The following is a 27,684-nucleotide window of genomic DNA, read 5'->3' as shown; positions in this document are numbered from 1 at the left end:
GAAATTAGTCTGCGAGTCACTCCAACAGCCAACAGTCACTCAATGTTATGAAAATAGGAGCGGTTTGTATTAAGCATAAAATTTCAGCAGGATATATGATTTTAAGAAGTTTTTCCTGCTTATACAAGAAACCACCAGTAAATTGAACTTTTTGAGTTGGGTTTGTATCTCTTTGAGGAGTATAACTGAGGGTAAAGATATTGCTTGCCCTAACACTTATTTTAACTCCTAGATATGTATTATGGTCCTGAGCCCTGCCAAAGCGATAAACTCCTTGCAGGGCCAATTTGGAGTTGTGAGGAATATTAAAACACCAAGGGCCTCGCATTTGGTATAGTTTATTTTAAAATTAGACAGATCCCCAAAAGGTTTTCAATAACACCAATAGCTCCGGGAAAGGATTACTGGCATTGTCTAATAGAGGAAGCACACAATGGTCTCTGCCTTGAATAAGCACTTCTATAATATGGGGGGTTCTGTCTGATTGCCTGGATAAGCAACTCCAAAACAAGGATAAAGACTTTGGAAAAAGGGATATCCTGGGTGGGTACCATTGTAAATCCTAAAGGTGGGAGACAATGTTCCATTAACCCAGACCCTGGCATTTTGTAAGTGTACAGTGTATTGCTTCGATAAGTTGTGGCGAGAGTCCGAATTTCATAAGGTCATGCTTCATAAATAGTCGATTCTTCAATCTTATTAGTGACTGCATATTGTATAATTTGTAGGATTCTTATAAAGTTGTCTCTTTCTTCTCTCTAATTTGGGAATAAAGTTGGCCAATCTTTGCCCAGAGCTTTATGTCTGTGTTGAGTAATGCAATTATCCCGTAGCTGCTACCTGCTGAGGGTTCTTTGCCCTCTTCCTGAACGACAGTGATGTTATGTGAGCTTCTAGAGTGTGAAATTCTGGACTACTGCCAGTGAGCAAGGTATTAAACAGGGACATCAAGTAAGAATTTCTTATAATGGGCAACTGGAAATACATCAGGCCCTGGACATTTCCCTACAGTTATTGTTTTAATAACACATTTTATCTCCCCCAAAGTGACTGGTTGTAAGAGAGAAAGGTTCTCATCTGCCGTCAGAAAGGGGAGTGTTAATTTATCCAAAAAGGCTCGTATTTTCAGTGGGACAAATATTATAAAGATCCCTAAAAAAGGCTGAAAAAGCTTTGGCAATAGAACCAATGTGCGTGTGGATCTTGTGTTTGGCACCACAAATGTTGGTTATCCAAGCCCTGTCCCTGGCTTTCTTGACAAAATTGGACATGACCCTCCCACATTTATCTACATGAGTGAAATATTTATGCCTAATATGTAAGAAAGATTGTGCTGCATTAACGTTTGGCACGGCCTGAAGATCATATCTTAAAGTGGCCAGTCTGTTCTGGTCTTGAAGAGCCAGGAACCATTTGTATCTGCATTTGAGAAAGCAGGGAGGAGATCTGCTTAGATCGTTGTTTATGTACATGTGCACCCAGTGCTATAAGCTCACCTCTTACATACGTTTTATGAGCCTCTCTTAGTACCTGGGGGAAACATTGCATTAGAGTGAAAATAAGACTGCTATTTATCTGTCAAAGATATCACAGACTCCGTAGAGAGTAGAAGGGACTCATTAGGCCTTCAGGTATGTTCATTTCTCTACACCTGGGTATTGGCCTCCTTGGATGACATCTTGATCTTTTCTCTTGACCAGACTTCACACTGGAGATATGTATACACAGTCATCCAGCCCCTGAGAGAGAACTGACTTTACTCTAAGTTTGAAAGGTGCATCTTTGAAGAAAATTTCCTTCCTGGGCTACGTTTTATCTTAAAGAGACATAGAGATGGATCCCCAGAAGTTGTCTGCTGTGCTGGATTGGTCTTCTCCTACAAGTCTGCAGGCTATTCAACAATTCCTGGGTTTTGTAAATTATTACCGACAATCCAATCTGAACTTTTTTAGCCATATCTCCCCAAATTCAAGTCGGACTTGGTGCGTCTTTACTCAAAATGGAATTTCCGCCAAGATGCTTACAGTACCTCCTTCTCGAAAGCCTCCTCATCGGCTGAACAAAATTATTCCTTTAATGACAGGGAGTTGCTCACATTTAAGTTAGTCCTTGAAAAATGGCATCTGCTGGACAGTGCTTGCCACCCTGTCATCATTTACACCAACTTCAAGAACCTAACTTATTTCCAGTCAGCGCAAACTCTCATCTGACAAAAACACCAAGGCAGATTGCCTATCCTGCTTTTTTGACACTAATGATTGAGCAGAGGAGCCCCAGCACATCATAGATCCCATCAGCATCATACTAGTCACTACTGTACAGCTTAAAGACATTCCGCCAGGCAAGTCTTTTTTTCCCTGTGGCCAAGAGGAACAAGGTCCTACTCAAGGGACATCGGTCCAAAGTTACTGGTCACTGTGGTTTTCACAATACTATTAATCTGATTCTTGAAAATTACTGGTAGCCTACAAGTCCAGGACAAGTCTCTGAAACAAAAGCCTGCAAGACTATTTCTTCCGCTGTCTGAGCCTGAGGTTCTGTGGCAGCATATTGTCAAGGATTTTATCACTGAACTGCCTTCTTCCTCTGGGTTCGTGGTAATGGATGGTAGATGATTGATCTTCAAAAATGGCCCACTTCGTGCCTATGCCTGTTCTCCATTTTGCCAGTCAACTGGCCAAGTAATTTCTGGAACACATTTATCAAGCTTCATGGGTTGCCCTTGCCCATTGTTTTTGACTGGGGAGTACAGTTCACCTCTAAGGTTTGGAGAACCAACTGCAAGTGTCACGGCCTATGGTGTGCACTGTGACATTTTCCCTTCACTTGCGGTTGCCTGAGGCAACGTGTTGTTTGTGTACATGTGGTGGCAGTGTCTCAGCCTTCTAGCTGATTCCCAGGACATGGTTGCCACGCATGCCATTGCCGGCGGTAACAGGTGGAGTGTGATGTTTATGGGTGTATTTCCCTTTAAGTGGTTTCCGTTCCTTGCCTGGTGTAGGAAGGGTTAACTCCCTTCTTAGTGTGTGAACACTGGGTGTGTCTGTGGCTACTTGGGCTATTTAGCCTCTGCTGGTTCCCTGTAGCTGAGGGGTACTCCAGCCATGCCTTGCTGGAGCCATCCTCCTGCTCTTATATACCATCTGTCCAGTGAGGGCCACCCTTGTGGTCATAAACAAATGTTGTGATGTTAAGTTTATGTTCCTGTGATGTCTCACCTTATTGCAGTTGTGGATCTGGTTTCCTGTGTCAGTTATGTTGTGTGCTGTGTCCTTTTGTGTTTGGTGTGGACAACTGCATTTGAGCACGGATTCCAGTCAGTGTGTCTATGGCAGGTACTGGTGTTGGAAGTGGTTTCACGCGCCTGCCATATCAATATGCTGTTGATGTTCCCCTTTCCTTGCAGCTTGGCCAGGTTAGACTCCTGTTCGTCTGTGTCTAGGAGGAACAGGTCGTCTTACTCTGCTCCTAGTCCAGGGATCTCTTGAGGGCTAGTAGGGACCCGAGGCTCCTGAGTATGAGCCCTCCTACCATCTGGGTAGGCTCATACAGTTAGGAGTCAGGGTCAGAGTTAGGGACGCTTTAGGAGGTGACCTGCTCCCTGATTCTGTTGTCCTGGCCTAGCAGCTTCCCTTATCCTTTAACATCGCACGGATGAGGGGTTCCCCCACTCTCATCCGTGACAGTATGACCACAATGGCTCCTTACGTGGTGACCTTCGAAAGAGGGTGCAGCATGTATCGCCATCTGTTGATGGGATGCATGCGCGTTCTCCGGAGGGAGAGCGTTATGGGGTTCACCGTTAACGGCGCGGTTGGTGGCTTATTCCCCGCCACCTTGACTTCCGTGTCCGTGTTGGTGATCCCTTGTCCCTCTCTATGTTCTTATCTCTGGTCGTCTGCTGGCAGCATTCCGTTGGTGTTCCGGCTGTGTGCTGGTTTGGAGTGGCTGTTGGCAGCGACTGGAGTGGGAACGTGAGTAGAGAGTGGACGCAGTGACAGTGCGGTCTCTCCAGGCTGTCGACGCCCTGGTTCCTGTGTGTTGCTCCAGGGGCTGGCAGCAGTCCTGGGGAGACTCGCATGCACTGACGCTGATTCCCCTACTTTTTCCCTTCTCCCATCCCTGTTTTGAGTTCCTTCTAATTGCCCCCTTTTTTTTTTGGTGGGAGGGGGCTTTGAGGGGTGGGAGTGTCACGACCATGGTCATGGTTGTGACTCCTGGACCCGCATGCAGTTGCCCGCGGTCTGGTCTTGTTGTCAATCACAGGTGAGGGCTGAAGTATGTTGCCTCACATGTGGTTGCCGCTGGCAACATGATGTTATTGGCAGTATAGCAGCCTGAGCTGTTGCTAGGCAGCTTGCTGTCAAGTGCATGCAGTTGCACCTGGCAACCTGTCTATGTATGTGTGCACTTTCCCTGTTTGGTGTGCATGGGGTTTATGTGTGTGTGCACTTCCCCTTTAAGTGGCTTCACTACCCTGTCTGGTGTTGGAAGGGTTAATTCCCTTTCCAGTGTGTGTCTGTGTGGGTGTGGCTAGTTGGGCTATTTAGCCTCTGCTGAGATCTGAAGCCGAGGGGTACTCCAGCCTTGTTGTATGCTGGAGTCATCCTCCTGGTCTCTTATACCATCTGCCAGTGAGGGCCACCCTTGTGGTCATAAAAGTTATGCGTGATGTAATATTTTATGTTTGTGTGGTGTTTAACCTCACTGCAGCTATGGATCTGCTTTCCTGTGTGTGTATGCTGTGTCCTTTCTATGTTTGGTGTGGACATTCAGCATTTGAGCACGGGTTCCAGTCAGTGTGTCTGTGGCAGGTAGGTGTGGAAGTCGTTTTCACTCACCTGCCATATCCATAGGCTGTTTATGTTTCCCTTTCCTTGCAGCTTGACCAGTTTAGACTCCTGTTCGTCCGTGTCTAGGAGGAACAGGTCGTCTTACCCTGTTACTAGCTCAGGGATCTCTTGAGGGCTAGTAGGGACCCGAGGTTCCTGAGTATGAGCCCTCCAACCATCTGGGTTGGCTCATACAGTTAGGAGTCAGGGTCAGAGTTAGGGACGCTGTAGGAAGTGACTTGCTCCCTGATTCTGTTGTCCTGGCCGAGCAGCTTCCTTATTCCTTAACATCGTACAGATGAGGGTTTCCCCCACTCTCATCCGTGACAGCAAACTATTGGAAATCAAACTGGATTTTTCCTCAGCATGTTACCCACAGTCCAGTCATCAGGTGGAGTGTATCAATCAGATCCTGGTCAACTACCTGCGACATTTCATGTCTGCACATCATTATCATTGAATCACTTTGCTTACAAATTTTCTAGTGATTCCTCCGTTCAGACCCCTTTTTTCATAGTTTATGGCTGTTTTTTTTTACCTGTCCCCTCTGGCTTACTCTGCTGTCAGTAGTGTCAGCCACATCTGGCAGAAAACAAAAACATCTCTACTACAGGCTTCCATTCGCATGAAGAATTTCGCCGATCACAAGCACAGGGCTTCACCGCAATTTTCTCTTGGGGACAACGTCTGGTTTTCGTCAAGAAACTCCAGACTCAAAGTGCCCTCATACAAGTTGGCAAATGTAACTGAAGCCTCTTAGTATTACTAAAAAACGTTTATAGAAGATAGAAACATAGGCGATAACCCCAAGCTTCTGATCAATACTGTGGGACACCAAATAATGGCAACAACTGTGTGCTAGTAAAGGAAAACCTGTCAGAAAGCAAGTGCCCAGCAAACCCCCACCACTACCTGACTATGGGATGAGTAATTAGTAGCCAGTGAAGGTTGAAGAATCTGTGAGTCTTCTCTGCTTTATGTAGTGGTTACTACTCACCTGGGTGGTTATCTGTAGGAATGTCCTCTATGATCTGCTCATCACTCCTCACATATGTATCTTCAGCCTTAATATTGGTCAGATCTTTACCTGGATTTAAAGGCTATGAAAAAAATATTGTAAAAGTCAGCAGACTGACAGAGAGGCCATGTGGCCATTATTTACCATGACAAAAAGTGATGAAATGGCCGCAGAGTTATCTGTGTGAGTGCAACAATGTTATTGCAATGCATTATAAGTGCATTACATTATATGTTGTGTTAGTATTAACTTCCTTCTAGAATTATATTCAACTGTCTTCTTTGGCCTTGAGATAGTCTGCAGATGCTCGGCAGACTATCTAGTCATGATTCTGGAAAGAGCGCCATTTCTGGGCGTGCAGCCAAAGAGTAAATAAACAGACAACATAGATAAGCATAGATCATCCCTCTTCTATACCAATCAGTGTAAATGTCAAATGTTATGTTTATGAAGTTTGGCATGTATCCGCCACATTATCTGTAACTAGTATATAATCTTGCACACTGTTTCATTAAAGGGGTCCTCTCATTTTAGCAAATGGCCTTTATCGTGTACAGGAAGTTATTACAAGGCACTTACTAATGTATTGTGATTGTCCATATTGCTTTCCTTGCTGGCTGGATTAATTTTTCCATCGCATTATACACTGCTCATTTCCATGGTTACGACCGCCCTGTAATCCATTAGTGGTGGTCGTGCTTGGACAGTATAGGACAAAAGCACCAGCCTATGTGCAATCCTGCAGTGCCAGCCACCAGGGAGGCCGACGCTTTTTCCTATAGTGTGCAAGCACAAACACCACTGATGGATTGCAGGTTGGTCATAACCAAAGAAACGATCAGTGTATAATGTGATGGAAAAATGAATCTAGCCAGCAGAGGAGACAATATGGACAATCACAATACATTAGTTAGTGCCTTGTATAAACTTTCTTTACATGATGAATGCCACTTGCTGAAGTGAGACAACCCCTTTAAAGTGGAATGATCTTGTTGGACACATACTGTTTGTGTCTCAAATCATTCTCCGAGCTCGGTAACTTTCTACTAATTTGAATTTCACATGATAATCAGTGGAACCTAATTAAGGTTCGATAACAGTCTGCTATGGCGGGGATCTGTGCCTCCAGCTTTTCTCCTTCCTGCTGGTGTGCACGCTGCCTGCCTGGTTCACCTGGTGTACCTCACTCCCTTCCCAGTGGTCCCGGCTGCTGGAATAATGCGGTCCTCCCATATAGGCTGAGGCTTGCTTCCAGCTGACAATGGCTCACTTTGCCTGTAGGGCAACACACTCTCCAGCTCTAAAGGGTCTTCATGCCCCTTAATCTCTCCCAGCCTTGGGAAAGTGCCTGAGCAATAGATTCTAGAATGCCAGTCTCATGCAAAGGTGTTCAATTAGCTTGTTTGCCTGTTCTGTGTATAAACTTTTGCATGACTTCTGGATTTGACTCTTTGCTACCTGACCACCGTTTTGACCCAGAGGTGCCTGTAGTCACATCGGACTGTACTCTGCCTGTCCTGACCTTGTTCTGCCTACAGTTCTGCCTGATCACTTGGTGTCTCTTGACACTCGTACAGAAACAACTACAAGAGGTAGCGGCCTGGTTGATTCCCTGCAGCATAGTCTAGATCCATATATGGAGGATAACGGTTAAAGACATTTATATAATGCCCTCAGGAGTAGCACCAAGTCGAATCTGTTCAAAAGACATAGTGGATCCACATCTACTATATTTCATTATCTGACTCAAATATCTGCTGGTCTCTTGTATACATCCAACCTTTTAGTTCCTTATTCCAACCAGCATTCTCTACAGCCAGAAAACTGTAAGACGATACAGACAACATGTAAGGTCTATGGTCAGCTGTATTCCTACTATCTCCACCTTTCTAATTATACAATTATAAAAAATATAATACTGTTGGATAGGGATCGACCGATATTGATTTTTTAGGGCCGATACCGATAATTTGTGAACTTTCAGGCCGATAGCCGATAATTTATACCGATATTCTGGGAATTTTCATTCTTGAAAAAAAAAAAAAAAATTCCCACAAATCTGCTGAAAATTAATGTTTATTGTTAATGTGTATTTTTTTTTTGTAAATCTTTCTTTTTCATTTATATTTAATATTTTGGAGTTTTTATTATTATTTTTGTAACTTTTTTTTTTAACTAACTTTTAGCCCCCTTAGGGACTAGAACCCTTGTCCTATTCACCCTGATAGAGCTCTATCAGGGTGAATAGGAGCTCACACTGTCCCTGCTGCTGTGTGCTTTGTGCACACAGCAGCATGGAGCTTATCATGGCAGCCAGGGCTTCAATAGCGTCCTGGCTGCCATGGTAACCGATCGGAACCCCAGCATTACACTGCTGGGGCTCCGATCGGAGGAGCAGGGGAGAGGGGATCCTGTGGGGGGGCGCACTGCGACTGGGGTGGGGGGCCCTATGCGCCACCACTGCTTAATACTGGGGGGGAGGGGGGGCGCACTGCGCCACCAATGAAGCTTAATCTCTAATTTATTCATATACAGGAGGCGGGAGCTGGCTGCAGGATCACATAGCCGGCTCCCGACCTCTATGAGCGGTAGCTGCGATCCGCGGCACCTGAGGAGTTAACTACCGCAGATCGCAGCTACAGCTCATAGAGGCCGGGAGCCGGCTATGTGATCCTGCAGCTCCCGCCTCCTGTATATGAATGAATGATAGATTAATCTTCATTGGTGGAGCAGTGGCCATAGCTCCTCCCCTCCTCCTGTCCCCTGTACTTTCATTGGCTGCAGCGGCAGGAGCAGCACAGGGGGAGGAGACACTGCTTCCTTCTCCCCTGTGCTGCTGCTGAGGGAACACGGAGAGCGCTGTCAGCAGCGCGATCTGTGTTCCCCATACACTATCGGAATATCGGCAAAATAAATGCCGATACCGATAGTGTTCAAAATCCTGAATATCGGCCGATAATATCGGTAAATCCGATAATCGGTCGATCCCTACTGTTGGATAAAACAAGACTAACACAAGACCTTCACAGCCCTTCTACAGATCATAGGGAACATTTAAGGAGACCTTATCTCCATCTACCTGATCATTGTGATGTTCTTCTAAACCATCCTGTGGAACAAGAGGACTAGGACATCTCTCCAGTGTTGTTCTCTCTTCTTTAACTGTAGGAAACACGTACAGTGACTAAAATTATTCTTTACATACAAATAATGAGAGGTTGTGTGTATTTAGTCATGTCTATTACCTGATGATGTGAGGGGCTGGTGATCCTCCATCATGACATCCTTGTACAGATCTTTGTGTCCTTCTAAATACTCCCACTCCTCCATGGAGAAATAGACGGCGACATCCTGACATCTTATAGGAACCTGACAACACAATGACAGTAATTACCAAGGCAACATCAGTGTTATAGTATAATGTACCGGTAATGTCACCTCTCCAGTCAGAAGCGCAAATATCTTCTTGGTGAATTCTAGGATCTTCTCATTTTTGAGTTTCTCATGTATCAAGAGGTGATGTGTTCTCCCAGAGATTGTGTCCCAGGTTCTTCCCCATCCTTCAAACACACGGGCCTGACAGCGCTCACTAGAGGTCTTCTTCACTACTGTGTATTCCTGGTTATGGACAAATACAGTAATAAATATCACTCTACACATTTCCAGAGTCCCTCACCTCTCCAGTTTGTAACATAGAGATGACTTAATGTGACATCAGAATATCTCACCTCTCCAGTAACCTGGAAAAGGATCTCTAGGGTAAGATTTATTATACTCTCTGCTATCTTGTCCCCATCCCTATCCATCCTTGATGGGTCAATCAGGACCACAACCTTATATAGAATATATCAACTTGGCAGATCCTATATTGTAGCAACCTGAATGGAGAGAAGATGAGCCAATGTAAAATCATATAAAATACTATATAATACAACTACTGGCAATAAAAGGAAACATTACAGAAGATAATAAAGTGTAAAGAAGAAGAAGAAACAACCTTCCAATTGTCATTCAAAAGAGTATTACTTTATGGTCACTATTTCCCAGGTGTCCCCCAACCTGCACGTCTGTTGTTCTGTCAGGTCTGTTAATACTAGTCGGGTCCTGAACCAGTTGGGAAAAGTAATTGAATTTGGTTATTGCCAAGAACCTGTTTCCTTTATGAGATGTACAGGTTTCAGTTTCCTAGTCTATATCTGGGTAGTTGAAGTCCCCATAATGATGACCTCATTATGATTTCCCGCCTCGTCTATCTTGTTAAGGCTACTTTCACACTAGCGTTCAGTACGGATCCGTCTGCATTATTTTAGCATAAAAACAGCTAAGTGTGAAAATAGCCTCGTACGGATCCGTCCAGACTTTCAATGTAAAGTCAATGGGGGACGGATCCGCCTGAAGATTGAGCCATATTGTGGCATCTTCAAACGGATCCGTCCCCATTGACTTACATTGTAAGTCTGGACGGATCCGCACGGATCCGCACGGCCAGGCGGACACCCGAACGCTGCAGCGTTCAGCTGTCCGCCTGTCCGTGCGGAGGCGAGCGGAGCGGAGGCTGAACGCCGCCAGACTGATGCAGTCTGAGCGGATCCGCTCCATTCAGACTGCATCAGGGCTGGACGGCTGCGTTCGGGTCCGCTCGTGAGCTCCTTCAAACGGAACTCACGAGCGGACCGACGAACGCTAGTGTGAAAGTAGCCTTAGAAGTAGATTTTCTGTGGACTCTGGTATATTAGGTGGTTTATAATAAACTCCAATTAGTATTTTATTATTGTTTTTTCCTCCATGTATTTCTACCCACAGTGACTCCACATGTTCATGTCCCTCACTTATATCTTCTCGGACTGTGGGCTTTAGACAGAACTTTACATACAAGCAGACCCCCCCCCCTCCCCCTCTCCGGTTTTGACGATCCTTTCTAAACAGACTGTAACCCTGTACATCATGGGTGTCAAACATGCGGCCCGCGGGCCGCATGCGGCCCGCAATGAATATCTTTGCGGCCCGGCAAGTATCTCTGAACATGAGCGCGCTGCTATCGGCGCGCTCATGTTCTCTCAGCAGCACAGGGAGAAGGAAGCTGTCCTCCCTCCCCCTGTGCTGCTGCCGCTGCCACCAATGAGAAGAGAGGGGGGGGAGGAGGGGCGGGCGCACTGCGCCACCAATGAGGATAGAGGGGGGGGAGGAGGGGCGGGCGCACTGAGCCACCAATGATAGGACTATTTCCACACAGAGCGGCGCCCAGCGATGTCCCAGCACTCACCATTAGTCCTGGGCGCCGCTCCGTTCGCCCGCAGTGCCCCATTACTGTCTCCTCTCCTGCTCCACATGCTGCTGATTACTATCGGAGCGATGGGAGGAGACATCAGCTTCACTAGTGGGCGTTCCTTCTCCCTGCGCTGCGATTGGACAGCGCTACAGCCAGGAAGAAGGAACGCCCACTAGTGAAGCTGATGTCTCCTCCCATCGCTCCGATAGTAATCAGCAGCATGTGGAGCAGGAGAGACAGTAATGGAGCACTGCAGGGCGAACGGAGCGGCGCCCAGGACTAATGGTGAGTGCTGAGACATCGCTGGGCGCCGCTCTGTGTGGCCTGATAGTGAAAGAAGTTTAACACAATACAGGAGGCGGGTGCCGGCAGCAGAATCGCATTGCCGGCACCCTGCCGCTGACAGGGAGCTGCGATCAGAGGCAGTTAACCCCTTAGGTGCCGCACCTGAGGGGTTAACTGCTGATCTGCCAGTACCAGCCTCCTGTATAAAGGGGTAATTTATCATTGGTGGTGCAGTGTGCCCCCCCCCCTCAACCCCCCCATCCCATTAAAATCATTGGTGGCACAGTGCGCCAGCCCCTCTCAACCCCCCCCAGTATTAAAATCATTGGTGGCAGTGGCCACAGGGACCTCTCCCCTCCCCCTCATTGGTGGTGCAGTGGCAGCTTCTGATCGGAGCCCCAGCTGTGTAAGCCTGGGGCTCCGATCAGTTACCATGGCAGCCAGGACGCTACAGAAGCCCTGGTTGCCATGGTAACATCCCTGATGCTGTGTGCACAAGGCACAGAGCAGCAGGGACAGTGTGAAGTCCTATTCACCCTGATAGAGCTGAATAGGACAAGGGATGAAAGATCCCAGGTTCTCGCCCCTAAGGCTACTTTCACACTTGCGTTCAGAGCGGATCCGTCTGAGACGGATCCGCTCATATAATGCAGACGGTGGATCCGTTCAGAACGGATCCGTCTGCATTATATTGTAAAAAAAATTCTAACTGTGAAAGTAGCCTGAGACGGATCCGTCCAGACTTTTACATTGAAAGTCAATGGGGGACGGATCCGTTTGAAGATTGAGCCATATTGTGTCATCTTCAAACGGATCCGTCCCCATTGACTTCCATTGTAAGTCTGGACGGATCCGCTTGCCTCCGCACGGCCAGGCGGACACCCGAACGCTGCAAGCAGCGTTCGGGTGTCCGCCTGCTGAGCGGAGGCTGAACGCCGCCAGACTGATGCATTCTGAGCGGATCCGCATCCACTCAGAATGCATTAGGGCTGGACGGATGCGTTCGGGGCCGCTTGTGAGCCCCTTCAAACGGAGCTCACAAGCGGACACCCGAACGCTAGTGTGAAAGTAGCCTAAGGGGGGAAATAGTTATTAAATAAAAAGTGTAAAAAAAAAAAAAGTAAAAAAAACCCCCACCAAAATATGAAGTATAAATCACCCCTTTTTCCCAATTTCACATATATAAAATATATAAATAATAAACATATTACATATCGCCACGTCAGAAAAGTCCAAACTATTAAAATATAAAAAAAATCTAGGTGGTGAACGCCGGAACAGAAAAAAATAAATAAAAACTGCGCGATTCTCCATTTTTTTGATGCGGCCCACATAAACTTAAATTTTGTTTTTTTGGCCCATGTTAGCCTTTGAGTTTGACATGCTTGCTGTACATTAACTGCCCAGTCATAGCTATCATCCAGCCATGTCTCAGTTATTCCCACTGTCATAGCCATCATCCAGCCATGTAGCAGTTACTCCCACTATGTCATAGCCATCATCCAGCCATGTCTGTTATTCCCACTATGTCATAGTCCTCCTCACACATCAGTACTTCCAGTTCCCCAGTTTTATTAGTCAGGCTTCTGGCATTAGTATACATACAATTAAGACGTTTATGTATATTTTTTACTCTACATCTTTCCTTCTGAACTGTTCTAGTCCCTCCTTCCATTCCTCCCCCAATCCCATTACCTTGCCCCTGGTCTCTATCTGCGCTATCTTCTCATCCTATAATGTAATTTGCCTGCCCCCCCCCCCCCCACCCCAGTTTAAACACTCCTCCAACCTTCTAGCCATCTTCTCCCCCAAAACAGCTGCCCCTTCCCCATTGAGGTGCAGCCCATCCCTACGATATTCCCTGTAGCCGACAGAGAAGTCGGCCCAGTTCTCCAGGAACCCAAACCCCTCCTTCCTACACCAGTTCTTGAGCCACTTGTTAACCTCCCTAATTTCCCGCTGCCTTTCTTGTGTGGCCCGTGGTACAGGCAGTATTTCGAAAAACACTGCCTTTGAGGTCCTTGCCCTAAGCTTGTGACCTAAATCCCTAAAATAATTTTTAAGGGCACTCCACCTACCTCTAACTTTGTCATTGGTTCCGATATGGACCATGACCGCTGGATCTTCTCCAGCCCCTCCCAGTAATCTGTCAACCAGATCCACGATGTGTCGAACTCGAGCGCCATTAAGACCATTCGACGATTCCGGTTTTTGTGACAGATTGCCCTATCTGTACCCCTAATAATTGAGTCTTCCACTACCAGCACCTGTCTGTCCTGCCCTGCTTTCCTGGTCCCCTGCTTACTGGAGCCGACATTCCCCTGACTGGCAGAGGAAGTGTCCGGCTGCAGCAGTGCTCTCCCTGAACTGACATCCCCCTCATCTGCCAACCCTGCAAACTTGTTGGGGTGTGTCCGATCAGGGCTAGCCTCCCTGGCACTTTTCCCTCTACTCCGCTTTTTAACTGTTACCCAGCTAGCTACCTCACCTTCCTGATCCTCCATACTACCAACCTCTTCCACATCTACCCCATTGATGATGAGAATTTCTTTACCAGGCCAGCACTGCGCTCCCCGGCCTAAACAGTTTGTGGGCACTTCCAGGATCACGTGCCACACATTCGGCACATAATCCTAACCTGGTTACAACCTGCAATGTACTTGCGTTGTGCATGCAAAGTCAGGCAGACTCAGGCGCCATGAGCAGTCAGCACCCAAAGCTGCCGGACTGCACATACACAACCCGGGTTGTAACCGGGCTAAGATCACGTGCCGAATGTACAGCACCGGATCCGGGAAATGCCCACAAATTGTTTAGACAGAGGAGCACAGCGCTGGCCCAGTAAGGGAATTTGGTAACACAAGGTAACATAACATTATATCTAATCCTCAGAATATTATTTTATTTTATTTTGTTTCTATATATTTCTATATATTTACTTAGGCCGTAATCAAGGACCAGGTAAACTGAAATTATGGGCTTCGCGGAGGTGAAATTCGTTATCTTTAAAGTCTTGCGAGACTTCGGTGAAAAACGTCAGACTTTGATTATTCAACTTCGAAACCATTTTAAAACTGGGATTCAAAGACAGCTTCGGTACCGGGTAATACCTGGGTACCAAAGCCAACTTCGGATCCCAGTTTTAAAATAGTTATCAAGTAGAATAAGTCCAAAGTTATGTAATGAAGTCTCACGAGACTTTGGAGATAACGAACTTCACCTCTGCGAAGCCCATACATTTGAATGCTGTATGGGGACAGGTCCCTGTACAGCATTCAAACAAAGTGACTTCGGATCTATGATCCAAAGCTTGCTTCACTCTAGGTCAGTGATGGAGAACCTCTTAGAGACCGAGTGCCCAAACTGCAACCCAAAACCCACTTATTTATCGCAAAGTGCCAACAGGGCAATTTAACCTGAACACCAATATCATATATCTTCCATGTACTTTATCATTTAGCTATAAAAACCTGCCTACATTCAGTGCGCTGCCTGTGCTGTTCATAGCACGTCCTGCACTGATGAATGGCAGGAAAAGTCTAAGGCATATTAGTACACCATAGACTTTCTCCAGGGTACGGGTGCCCACAGAGAGGTCTCTGAGTGCCGCCTCTGGCACCCGTGCCATAGGTTCGCCATCACTGCTCTAGGTCATCGTTATCATTTCCTGGATAACCCCTTTAATGGAAAATCTACATTGAGCTATGTGGCCTCTGTCTTTAATGAAATATGGGATTTTCACAGGCTGCCTGTCAGGGCTTTTCAGGCAGCTCCCTATGACAGTCCTAAGTGTCTTCACAAGGCCCCAGTCTGTCAAAGATCGGAGCGCCGCTATTTCCCGGTGGGTCTCCGATCCGAGGAAAGAGGGATCCCCTTCCTACTGTTTAAACCCCTATTAATCATGGCATCTGAGGAGTTAAATGAGCGGGATCAGAGTCATCTCTGCTCCCAGTCACTTAAGATGCTGCATTATACAGTTGGCACCTGCCGAGTATGGAGGGCGCTCCGAGCGTTGCCCACTCCATAGAAACCCTCTGAATACATAGGACGTACAGATATGTCCTATAGTGCTAAAGGGAATCTGTTTCCAGAATCCTGGACTATTATCTGGGGTAATACATGAGTAGTGCTGCATACATAAGGCGCCCACGTCAACCCTTTTCCCAGGACATTTTGGGTAGGAAAAGTCCTATTACCACTGATCAGAAAGGAGCAGTTTCTCACGGATTACGGCCCCGACAGCTCGTCTGTAGACAGATCCCAGAAATCATGGAGAACATCTGGCTGAAAGAAGGACCTGGGAAAGCTTATGTTAGATGAAGACAGTCAGCAGGTTTTGCGCGTGGCTCTCAGCGTGCTGACACACTGAAACGCAGGTGCTGCAATGGAGGCAGCAAGGTACAGAAGGGCTGGGACCACCACTAGGATGGGGAAAGGGGCAGGAGGACACACACAGGAGCAGGACCAGCCTCAGGGTCATGTGGCCCCTTATATAAGTCCATCACACAGTACAGGAATAATACCGCCATATAGCACATAGATCACGGCTGCGATATAAAAGTCATCCCACTGTACACCGTAGAGACAATACTCCCAGGAGGTCTGTGCTCGGAGAACCCCTTTAAAGAGGTTGTCTGATCCCAAAATCCTTTTTCCGTGCTCCTAACCCCCCTCACCATGCAGACATAAGCCCCAATACCTGGTTTCTTGTCGGAGCTTTCCTTCTGCACTGGAAGACATCACATTATCCTGGCAGATCCCTTCACTTTCTCCCCTTCTTGTTTTTGTTGAATACATAACTTTATTGATACAGAAGCCTGTGTGCACTGCAGAGTGATGAGTCACAGGCTGGCCACGCCCCCCACTGCTCTGCCTGCAGCAGCTGCTCCCACTACAACCCCTGTGTCCATGTTACTACAGCCAGACAGGAATGTACTTCCCATCACTGACCGTCCACGTGAATCAGCAAGCACCTCCAATCACATGTGTATCTAATCCTATGCACATCCAATCACATGTGTATCTAATCCTATCATTTACAGCCTGCTTAGCCTAAACACAAGCTCCTGTGTGCGATATTGCCTGCTGATATGTGGCTCTAATTCCATCTTGTATGATACTGTCTGCTGTGCTTTGTATCTAAGCTTATTAAGTCATACAGGGGCGCAACTAGAAGTGACTGGGCCCCAAAGCAATTTTTGTATGGGGCCCCCTCTCCCCCCCCCAAGAAAACTACTGATCGTTACACAAAAACAAGCCCTCACATAGACAGAAATATAGAAAAGTAATTTTTTAGGTAATTAAACCAAATAAAAACTACCGTATTTTTCGCCCCATAAGACGCACTTTTTCTTCCCCCAAAATGGGGGAGAAATGCCCCTGCGTCTTATGGGGCGAATGCTGCCACTTTTACATCGCTGGCAGCGATGTATGAGCAGAGCGGGGACTCGGGGAGGGACTGGGAGGAGCTGGGGGCCGGCAATAGCGGCGGGGCGGTGCAGTCACTGTAGTATAGCACCGCCCCGCCGCTACGGTATGCTAATATAAGATCTCATATTGAAGTAATAGTTATTAAACATGCCCCCCAACTGCTATTACTACCTTAACTCCTAATCGCTGCTGTAGAATTCAGGCCAGGCGGGCGGGCGGCAGCGTAACTCGTGTCACGTGCCTGCGCCGCCTTCTTTATGAATGTAGTAGGCGGCGCAGGCAAGTGACGTCAGTGAGACGCGCCGGCCGGCCGTCCTGCCTGCCTGATTTCTACAGAAGCGATTAGGATGAAAGGTAGTAATAGGAGTTGGGGGGCATGTTTAATAACTATTAATTCAATATGACAACTTATATTTTGTGCGGCGGGCGGGCGGGAGGAGGGGGGGCGGTTCGGATTGCGATCTGTGGATGGCACTGTTACAGGGGGGGGGGGGGGATCTGTGGATGGCACTGTTATGGCCTGGGGGGGTCTGTGCATGGCACTGTTATGGGCTGGGGGGTCTGTGGATGGCACATATATAACAGTGCCACCCACAGACCCCCCCCAGTCCATAACAGTGCCATGCACAGACCCCCCCAGGCCATAACAGTGCCATTCACAGATCCCCCCTGTAACAGTGTCAGCCACAGACCCCCCCCCCCCTGTAACAGTGCAAGCCACAGATCCCACCCCCATAACAGTGTCAGTTATCCACAGATCCCCCCATAACAGTGTCCGTCATCCACAGATCCCCCCCATAACAGTGTCCGTCATCCACAGATCCCCCCCATAACAGTGTCCGTCATCCACAGATCCCCCCCATAACAGTGTCCGTCATCCACAGATCCCCCCATAACAGTGTCCGTCATCCACAGATCCCCCCATAACAGTGTCCGTCATCCACAGATCCCCATAACAGTGTCCGTCATCCACAGATCCCCCATAACAGTGTCCGTCATCCACAGATCCCCAGTAATAGTGCCATCCACAGACCACCATTAGTTCCAAACCCACCAAACACACAGCACACCTTTTGGTTAAAAATATTTTTTTTCTTATTTTTCTCCCCAAAAACCTAGGTGCGTCTTATGGGCCGGTGCGTCTTATAGGGCGAAAAATACGGTATACAAGTTTTGTATCGTATTGAGCCGCAGAATAAATACGTCATTTTTAGTGAACGCCGTTATGTCAAAACCTCAAAAACCTTGGCGGAATTGTGTGTGTTTTTTCTTTTGTTTGTTTTTTAACCCACAAAGAATTAATTTTTTTCCTGCTTTCTGATACTAGACATGGTAAATTAAGTGGCGACCTTTAAAAAATGCATCTTGTCCCACACAAAAAAAGCCCTCATTTGACTATGTGAATGGAAAAATAAAAAGGTTATGGCTAATGTAAAAATGAAAATGGGCCCGGTCTTTAAGGGGTAAAAGGTATCAAACTACAATGTTTTATATTACTTGCTCTTTTTGAGAGCATCAGGGTTTTTGCACATTTTACATACACAACTCTGCTACATGCGCGCGCACACGCACACACAGCTCCGAGTGGCACATTATATATCACTGTTTCACATTTTACATACACCGCTGTGCACATTATACATTCCTCTGTCGCATATAGCTCTGCTACATACACCACACACACTTCTTTGCTGCATTATACACATGAAGCAACCTCAGCACTGCTGAATGCACTCCACACACAGCTGCTCTAGGTAAGCAGACACACACGCTATCCGCTGTACATGTTGTTTGCAGATTTGACTAAATCTGCAATGTGTGAATGAGGCCATACAGTCCTCTACACAACCCGGCATTAACCTCTAAGTACCCGGAATTCGAAGTCTTAGGGTGCTCACCTCATGTTCAAGCCCAAGTCAGGAGCGGCTGTGGATCATAAAGGCAGTGGCACTACCAGCCCACAGCCTGGCTCCTCCCACCCACATGACTGGTCACATGGTCATGACATCATCAAAGGTCCTGTAGCTTAGAAGGATCTAGCATCTACATTGAGCGGCAGGGCACGGCCACGTAGCCCCTATGTCTGGTATACTGGGAGGGGGGTGCGGAGCTGAGGGACCCCCATATGTTGTCTGTGACTGTTGAGCTCTGCAGGGATAGACAGGGCATTCTGCCGGGTGCTGGGCCCCTTGTCAGCCCGGGCCCCGAAGCAGCTTACACCACTGAAGTCATATACGGTCTACTGTGTCTCTGTATCTAAATCTATCATCTACAGTCTACTGTTCCTGTATCAAGGATGTGTGATCCTGCCTGCTGAGCTGTGTATCTAATCCTATCCTGTGTGATACTACCTGCTGAAGTGTGTATCTAATCTGACCTTGTTAGGCCCCCTGCACACGATCAGGATTGCGTGCGGATTTTCCGCGCGGATTTGCGTGCGGTAAATCCGCACCGTAGGTCATGTCCATTGTATTCTATGAGAATTTGAAATTCTCAATGCACACGATGCGGATTTTTCCGCGCGCGGATTTTGACCTGCGTGCGGATTTTAAAATCCGCGACATGTCAATTAATTTTTTTTTTCCTGTCCGGATATCTTGCGGATTTTCTCCATTCACTTCAATGGAGAGGCTAAAATCCGGATGGTACACGCACACAGTGCGGATTTTGATGCGGATCCGCATCAAAATCCGCATGTATGTAATAGGAAGGGGAATCAGCCACCATTTTGTGTCTGTTCATTGCAGCAAGAGAAGGAAGCAATATACTACATATAGTATATGGAGACGCAATATACGTCTCCGTATACTAGAATGTACTGTCGGATTTGAGAATTACTGTACGTTGAAATCGCGATGCGATTAATTTAACACAAAATAATCGCATGGCGATTTCAACTTAGTACTGCTATATTCCATATTCGCCGAATATGGAATATAGCAGTACTAATGGAGCGTCCCCATCACCATGGGAACGTCTCCATATACTAGAATGTACTGTCGGATTTGAAACGTTGAAATCGCGATGCGATTAATATAACACGAAATAATCGCATGGCGATTTCTACTTAGCACTGCTATATTCCATAGTAGGCTAGAATTAACGAATATGGAACATAACAGTGCTTAAGTTGAAATCGCCATGCGATTATTTCGTGTTAAATTAATCGCATCACGATTTCAACGTACATTAATTCTCAAATCCGATTCTCAAATGATGTCACAGGAAATGATGTTAAAAAAGGGTGTATTTTTGTTCTAGAGAGATGTTGAAAAAATCTGCATGCAAATCCGCATGCAAATCCGCACCAATTAATGCGGATTGACCGCACGGATTTGCCTGTGAACACCTGCGGATTTCAGTGCGGATTCTCCGCACATGAATCCTGAACGTGTGCATGTACCCTTATACTGCCTGATAAACTGTGTATCATAATCTAACCCTATCCTGTGTGATACTACCTGCTGAAGTGTGTATCTAAAAGTGACATCCACAGCGCCCCCTATACCAGTGACATCCACAGCGCCCCCATACCAGTGACATCCACAGCGCCCCCATACCAGTGACATCCACAGCGCCCCCATACCAGTGACATCCACAGTGCCCCCATACCAGTGACATCCACAGCGCCCCCATACCAGTGACATCCACAGCGCCCCCATACCAGTGACATCCACAGCGCCCCCTATACCAGTGACATCCACAGCGCCCCCATACCAGTGACATCCACAGTGCCCCCATACCAGTGACATCCACAGCGCCCCCATACCAGTGACATCCACAGCGCCCCCTATACCAGTGACATCCACAGCGCCCCCATACCAGTGACATCCACAGCGCCCCCATACCAGTGACATCCACAGCGCCCCCATACCAGTGACATCCACAGCGCCCCCTATACCAGTGACATCCACAGCGCCCCCTATACCAGTGACATCCACAGCGCCCCCTATACCAGTGACATCCACAGCGCCCCCTATACCAGTGACATCCACAGCGCCCCCATACCAGTGACATCCACAGCGCCCCCATACCAGTGACATCCACAGCGTCCCCATACCAGTGACATCCACAGCGCCCTCATACCAGTGACACCCACAGCAACCCCATACCAGTGACATCCACAGTGCCCCCATACCAGTGACATCCACAGCGCCCCCATACCAGTGACATCCACAGCGCCCCCATACCAGTGACATCCACAGCGCCCCCTATACCAGTGACATCCACAGCGCCCCCTATACCAGTGACATCCACAGCGCCCCCATACCAGTGACATCCACAGCGCCCCCATACCAGTGACCTCCACAGCGCCCCCATACCAGTGACATCCACAGCGCCCCCATACTAGTGACATCCACAGCGCCCTCATACCAGTGACACCCACAGCAACCCCCATACCAGTGACATCCACAGCGCCCCCATACCAGTGACATCCACAGCAACCCCCATACCAGTGACATCCACAGCGCCCCCATACCAGTGACATCCACAGCCCCCCCATACCAGTGACATCCACAGCAACCCCCATAACAGTGATATACACAGCTGACTCCATAACTGTCACATACACAGTAGAGATGTCGCGAACATAAAATTTTCCATTCACGAACGGCGAACGCGAATTTCCGCAAATGTTTGCGAACCGCCATTGACTTCTATAGGCAGGCAAATTTTAAAACCCACAGGGATTCTTTCTGGCCACAATAGTGAAGGAAAAGTTGTTTCAAGGGGACTAGCACCTGGACTGTGGCATGCCGGAGGGGGATCCATGGCAAAACTCCCATGGAAAATTACGTAGTTGACGCAGAGTTAGGTTTTAATCCATAAAGAGCATAAATCACCTTACATTCCTAAATTGTTTGGAATAACGTGCTTTAAAACATCCAGTGTGTGTATACGATCAGGTATCTATCTGGTAGTGTAAGGGTTACGCCCGCTTCACAGTGACAGACCAAACTCCCCGTTTAACGGACCGCAAACAACCGCAAACTCCCCATTTGCACAAGGTTGGATACCAAGCTAGCCATGTGCCGTTCCTTGTCCTCACTGACGTCATTGAAGGTCTCTTCCTCCACCCAGCCACGTACAACACCAATTATACAACTGCAATAATATTACAGTGAAAAAATTGTTTTACTGTTTTAAATGCAAGCTACTGTGACACCAGACATGAGTGGTGGCACTGGGCACAGTATACACTGTGGGCCTGACACACACGCTGGCAGGCAACTTCAATTATATTACAGAGAAAGAAAAAAAAAAAAAGCAGACTGATGTACTAGCCCTAAAAAGGTCAGATCAGATGAGTCTTTGAGGACTGGAGTGGACACAGAACACTGGCATAGCCATCGATTTCCCTATTAAATCAGCAGCAGCAGCACTGTCCCTGCTCTCACTAACACTGCAGCTTCCGAATGAATCTAAGATGGATGCTGTCCTTGCTTTTTGATAGGAGGTGGGAGGGTCTGCTGCTGATTGGCTGGAATGTGTCTGCTGACTGTGAGGTACAGGGTCAAAGTTTGCTCAATGATGACGTATAGGGGGCGGATCATACATTGCATATGTTTGCCCGCCGCGGCGAACAAGCGATGTTCGTTGGGAACTGTTCGCCGACAAATAGTTCGGGACATCTCTAATACACAGCCCCCTCATAACAGAGTCATAAACAGTGCTCCCATAACAGTGACATCCACAGTGGCCCCCATAACTGTGATATCCACATCAACGTCAACAGGGGCTAGGTTGTATTGCATTTTTATTTTTTTAACATATAAAAAAATATTTTTTGTCTTCTGGCGAAACGGCTCAAGTACCTAACGTTAAAATCGAGAATACAATGTCTCCACCACCCCACAACAGGGAACTCAGTCTTCGCTCCTAGAGACATAGCTAATGCCTTTCGAGATTACTACTCTCATCTATATAACTTAAAGGGAACCTGTCACTGGGATTTTGTGTATAGAGCTGAGGACATGGGTTGCTAGATGGCCGCTAGCCCATCCGCAATATCCAGTCCCCATAGCTCTGTGTGCTTTTATTGTGTAAAAAAACTGATTTGATACATATGCAAATGAACCTGAGATGAGTCCTGTATGTGAGATGAGTCAGGGACAGGACTCATCTCAGGTTCATTTGCATATATATCAAATCAGTTTTTTTACACAATAAAAGCACACAGAGCTATGGGGACTGGGTATTGCGGACGTGCTAGCGGCCATCTAGCAACCCATGTCCTCAGCTCTATACACAAAATCCCGGTGACAGGTTCCCTTTAAGCGCAGGGCTGTCTTTAATGCGGAGAAAAAGAGGCAGCTGGCCCGGGCCCAGTTGCTCCTGGCGGGCCTAAGGCAACTGCCTCTTGAGACCCGCTGGCCACTGGAGGACCTTTCATGATCCAGACTTTATTAACTAAGTAGCAGGACACACTGTAGGGCATACATGGGGGATGTCCCTGCACTTACTATTATTTCTGGGCGCCGCTGTGGCCCCTGTTACAGTCTCCCGCGCTGTATGCTAAGTAACAGCATCAGAAAACGAGGGAGGAGACATCAGCTTTTCTCCCTGGGAGTTCCTTCTAATAGCAATGTCTATTCGCAGCGCAGAACGTCACAGCCAGGGAGAAAAAAGCGCTACAGCGACAGAGCTACAGCCAGGGAACGCCCAGGAAGAAAAGCTGATGTCTCCTCCCTGGTGTTCCGTTGCTGTTACTTAGCATACAGCGCGGGGGAATGTAACAGGGGCCACAGCGGCACGGCGCCCAGAAATAATAGTAAGTGCAGGGACATCCTGTCACCACCAGACATCTGAGAAGCTCTGTCAGACGTTCTTCAGAACCTCCTGCTTGAGGTTCCTTTTGTTTTGCTTTCGTTTTCTCATCTCGTTAGCCTCTCTCAGCTGTCATGTAGTTGCACTGATTGCATCCCTTTAAATCTCTTCCCATACTGCATCACTTTGCGGTTTATACAACTTCCTGGAGTGTGTGCATGCTGGATGCTACTACTGAGTCTTCTACAGATAAGTTTTGATCATTCATTTGTGTTTTCCTGTTTGCTGGATCCCAGGTGACCCTGACTCCCTCCGTATCAAGTGTAGGGAGCCGGTGGTCGTGTCCCCTCACTATTATAGGGTGTTCAGGTGTTATACAGTCGAGGAACGAGGATATGCGATCATCTACCATTGAGATTTTTGCATAGGCTGAGCAGTTAGGGAGAGAGCCAGGTCTGTTGCAGGGCTCTCCCTTTGGTTCCTTAATTTTGGATCCAGTCAGTCGGATGTTCATTTTGTGTCTTCTAGTTTTCTGTACACCTTCCGTGACACATCCCCCATGTATGCCCTACATGTCCTGCTACTTAGTTAATAAAGTATGGACCCATGAATGCTGCAGCGGCACTTGTGTTCTTCCTCTGGTCCAGGGTCCAATCAATATTAAAGGCGGCCCTGCTTAAGAGAGGATAAAAATACTGCCCACCCCACCCAACAGGAACAGATTAGCCTTTCAAAACTGCTTCCAGACCAATTGGAAGCCCTCAACAAACTAATATCCCCTGAAGAAATAACTGCAGTGATCTGCTCACTCCCCCTAAATAATGCCCCGAGTCCCGACGGATTCTCCTCCCTATATTACAAAAATATGTCCCTTTTCATTAAATTTCTCCTTCCAGTGTACTCCACAGCTATGGAAACTGTCTCCTTCCCGCCAGAAATGCTGGAGGCTCTCATAGTGACTATTCCAAAATCAGGTAAATCACCCTTAAAGGGTTTCTACCACTTTGATTTCACATAATTAGCTTTCAGACACTAGCGATCCGCTAGTGTCTGCTCTGCCAAACAATCCTGCTATAATAGCTTTTGGGGCAGCCGTTTACCTAAAAAAAGAACTTATATTGATATGTTAATGACCCTCTAGGTGCTATGGGGGCGTCATTAGCACCTAGAGGATCGGTCTACCTTCTCAAGATGCCGCCGCCCAGCGCCTCCCTCCAGCCCGCCCATCTCCTCCGGAATGCGATCAAACGGACGACTTCACGCGCATGCGCCGTGCGCGGCTGTATTCGGCGCATGCGCAGTGAATGTCCGACCGCTTCCCTGCTCAGACATCTCCACTGTGCCTGCGCCGATGACGTCATAGTGCTCCATCGGCGCAGGCGCAGTGGAGATGTCTGAGCAGGGAAGCGGTCGGACATTCACTCCGCATGCGCCGAATGCATGCGCGTGAAGTCGTCCGTTTGATCGCATTCCGGATGAGATGGGCGGGCTGGAGGGAGGCGCTGGGCTGCGGCATCTTGAGAAGGTAGACCGATCCTCTAGGTGCTAATGACGCCCCCATAGCGCCTAGAGGGTCATTAACATATCAATATAAGTTCTTTTTTTAGGTAAACGGCTGCCCCAAAAGCTATTATAGCAGGATTGTTTGGCAGAGCAGACACTAGCGGATCGCTAGTGTCTGACACCTAATTATGTGAAATCAAAGTGGTAGAAACCCTTTAAAAACCAGTTATCGATCAATCTCGCTGTTGAACTGAGATGTAAAGATCTATGCAAAGATACTAGCGAATAGGCTCTTATCAATTATCCCCTCTTTAATTTCAATAGATCAGACTGGGTTTGTATCAGGAAGACAAGCTCCAGACAAGGAGACTCTTGGTCACTTCTGCAAACAGCAGAATCCTCAGGCATTCCGACCACATTCTTGACACTGGACGCCGAGAAGGCGTTTGATCTCATCAACTGCCTTTACACCTTCAAAGTACTGAGAAAGTTCGAATTTACTGGCCATTTCCGCACTATATTCCAACCCCTGTGCCAAAGTCTTTGCCAACAGAGCCCTATCTACTGCTTTCCACTTGACAAATGGCACTAGGCAAGGGTGCTGTCACAACCAGACAGCTGAGAAGCTCTGACAGAAGCCTTTCAGAACCTCTTCCTTGAGTTTTCTTTGTTTTGAATTTCAGTTCCTCATCTCGTTAGCCTCTCTCAGCTGTCATGTAGTTGGACTGATTGCATCCCTTTAAATTCCTCCCCATAATGCATTAGTGTGCGGCTTATACAACTTCCTGGAGTGTGTGTGCATGCTGATCCTATTTTCCAGCCTTCTACAAGATAAGTGCTGTACATTTATTTGTGATTTTCTGTTTGCTGGATCCCAGGTGACCCTGACTCCCTCCGTGTCTAGTGTAGGGAGCCGGTGGTCGTGTCCCCTCACTATTGTAGGGTGTTCAGGTGGTATATAGTCGAAGTACGTGGATATGCGATCATCCACCATTGGGATTTTCGCATAGGCTGAGCAGACAGGGAGAGTGCCAGGTCTTATGCAGGGGTCTCCCTTTTGTTCCTTAGTTTTGGATCCAGTGAGTCATATATTCATTTTGCATTGTCTTGTTTCCTGTACACCTTCCGTGACATTATAAGCCGCCAAAACCGTCTCAAGCATGGATCCGGTTTCACTTTTAACTGAACGCTTCCAGGGTCTTTCATTGGAGGTAGCTGATCTCCGTAAGACTCTTTCTCAGTTTCTAGTGACCGGTTCTGCTGGCGTTCATGGAGTTTGTTCTGAGCCTAAGATCTCGCTCCCGGATACGTTCTCCGGGGGTAGTGAGAATTTTGTGCGTTTCAGAGAGGCTTGCAAACTCAATTTTCGCCTTCTTCCCCATTCCTCTGGTGATGAGGCACGGAGGGTGGGGATCATTATATCGCTGCTCAGGGGTAACGCTCAGTCGTGGGCCTTTTCGCTGCTGGTGGGGGCACGGCCCCTCCGTTCAGTGGATGATTTCTTTTTAGCCCTGGGTCAGATATATGATGATCCGGATCGTGTTGCTTTGGCTGAGTCTAGACTACGTCTGTTATGCCAGGGTAAACAATCCGCAGAGCTATACTGCTCAGAATTTCGGAGATGGGCAGCTGATACTGGTTGGAATGATGCTGCACTCCGAAGTCAATTTTGCCATGGTCTTTCAGAGGGATTGAAAGATGCATTTGCCTTTCATGAGAGGCCTATCTCCTTGGACTGTGCTATGTCTCAGGCTGTTCGTATTGACAGGCGTCTTAGAGAGAGAGGAGAGATCTCTCCTTCCTGTCATACTCAGTCCCAGGACAGTGCAGCGGTCTCATTCTATGCGCAGGGGTCTCAGTCGCTGTCAGCCCCTTCTGAGCAGGAGCCCATGCAGCTGGGGTTGATTGCCTCTGACAATAGAAGATTCAGCTCGCATGGGAGGGTTTGTTTTTGTTGTGGAGGTATAAATCATTTGGCAAATGTTTGTCCCTCTAGGAGATTCAGGCAGTTTTCTGGGAGCAATAAAGAAACAAAAAGGAAAAAATCTTTTAAAAATGTTCCATCTGTTACTATTGCCAGGGTTGAGGCGGAAATTGAAGGTTTTCCATTTGCTTGTAGTTCCCGTTTTGTCCTGCGCTAGAGAGCAAGAACATTTTTTGTGAGATTTTTGTAGATAGTGGAGCAGCTGTCAATCTCATTGATAATCATTTTGCGATAACTCATGGTTTCCAGGTGTGCACTTTGGGAAAGGATATTCCGGTTTTTGCTATTGATTCCGCTCCACTTTCTCAGAAATCATTAAAGGGCATAGTTCACAATATTCGTTTAATTGTGAGTGATGCTCATGTTGAGGATGTGTCATGTTTCGTCCTTAGCAGATTACCTACTCCTCTTGTGTTGGGGCTACCCTGGCTCACTAAACATAACCCCACCATTGATTGGCAAGCGTGGCAAATAAATGGTTGGAGTGACTTTTGCAGAGAGAATTGCCTCACGACATCTGTTTCTGAGGTTTCTACTAAGACTGTACCACCTTTTCTCTCTGAATTTTCGGATGTCTTCTCTGAGAGTGGAGTTC

The 27,684-nt window shown here is 47.3% G+C and overlaps 1 protein-coding gene and 1 long non-coding RNA gene across 3 annotated transcripts in view; both read right to left on the bottom strand.

Moving 5' to 3' along the window:
• The window catches only part of LOC122934347, a 29,678-nt gene extending 20,571 nt beyond the window's left edge, over positions 1–9,107 (bottom strand). Inside the window, exons 1-2 of the long non-coding RNA XR_006388657.1 lie at positions 9,096–9,107; positions 8,930–9,012 (exon numbers count right to left, since the gene is read on the bottom strand). This is a non-coding gene — a long non-coding RNA (uncharacterized LOC122934347). The remainder of the gene's footprint in view (positions 1–8,929; positions 9,013–9,095) is intronic.
• The window catches only part of LOC122934328 (gastrula zinc finger protein XlCGF57.1-like), a 101,374-nt gene extending 82,572 nt beyond the window's left edge, over positions 1–18,802 (bottom strand). Inside the window, exons 1-2 of one of the 2 annotated variants that reach the window (XM_044289713.1) lie at positions 18,733–18,802; positions 9,579–9,728 (exon numbers count right to left, since the gene is read on the bottom strand). In XM_044289713.1, the coding sequence (XP_044145648.1) occupies positions 9,579–9,656 (78 nt within the window). In that variant the 5' untranslated portion in view covers positions 9,657–9,728; positions 18,733–18,802. Of the gene's footprint in view, positions 1–9,578; positions 9,729–16,103; positions 16,250–18,732 lie in introns of those variants that run through there. The other variant, XM_044289712.1, reaches the window with a different exon arrangement.
• Between the last annotated feature and the right edge of the window lie 8,882 nt (positions 18,803–27,684).

The sequence above is a fragment of the Bufo gargarizans genome, chromosome 4 (assembly GCF_014858855.1).
Source record: "Bufo gargarizans isolate SCDJY-AF-19 chromosome 4, ASM1485885v1, whole genome shotgun sequence".
In the NCBI taxonomy this organism is placed as follows: domain Eukaryota; kingdom Metazoa; phylum Chordata; class Amphibia; order Anura; family Bufonidae; genus Bufo; species Bufo gargarizans.
The sequence above is the reverse complement of the archived record's forward strand: the minus strand, read 5'-3'. Positions and strand labels throughout refer to the sequence as shown.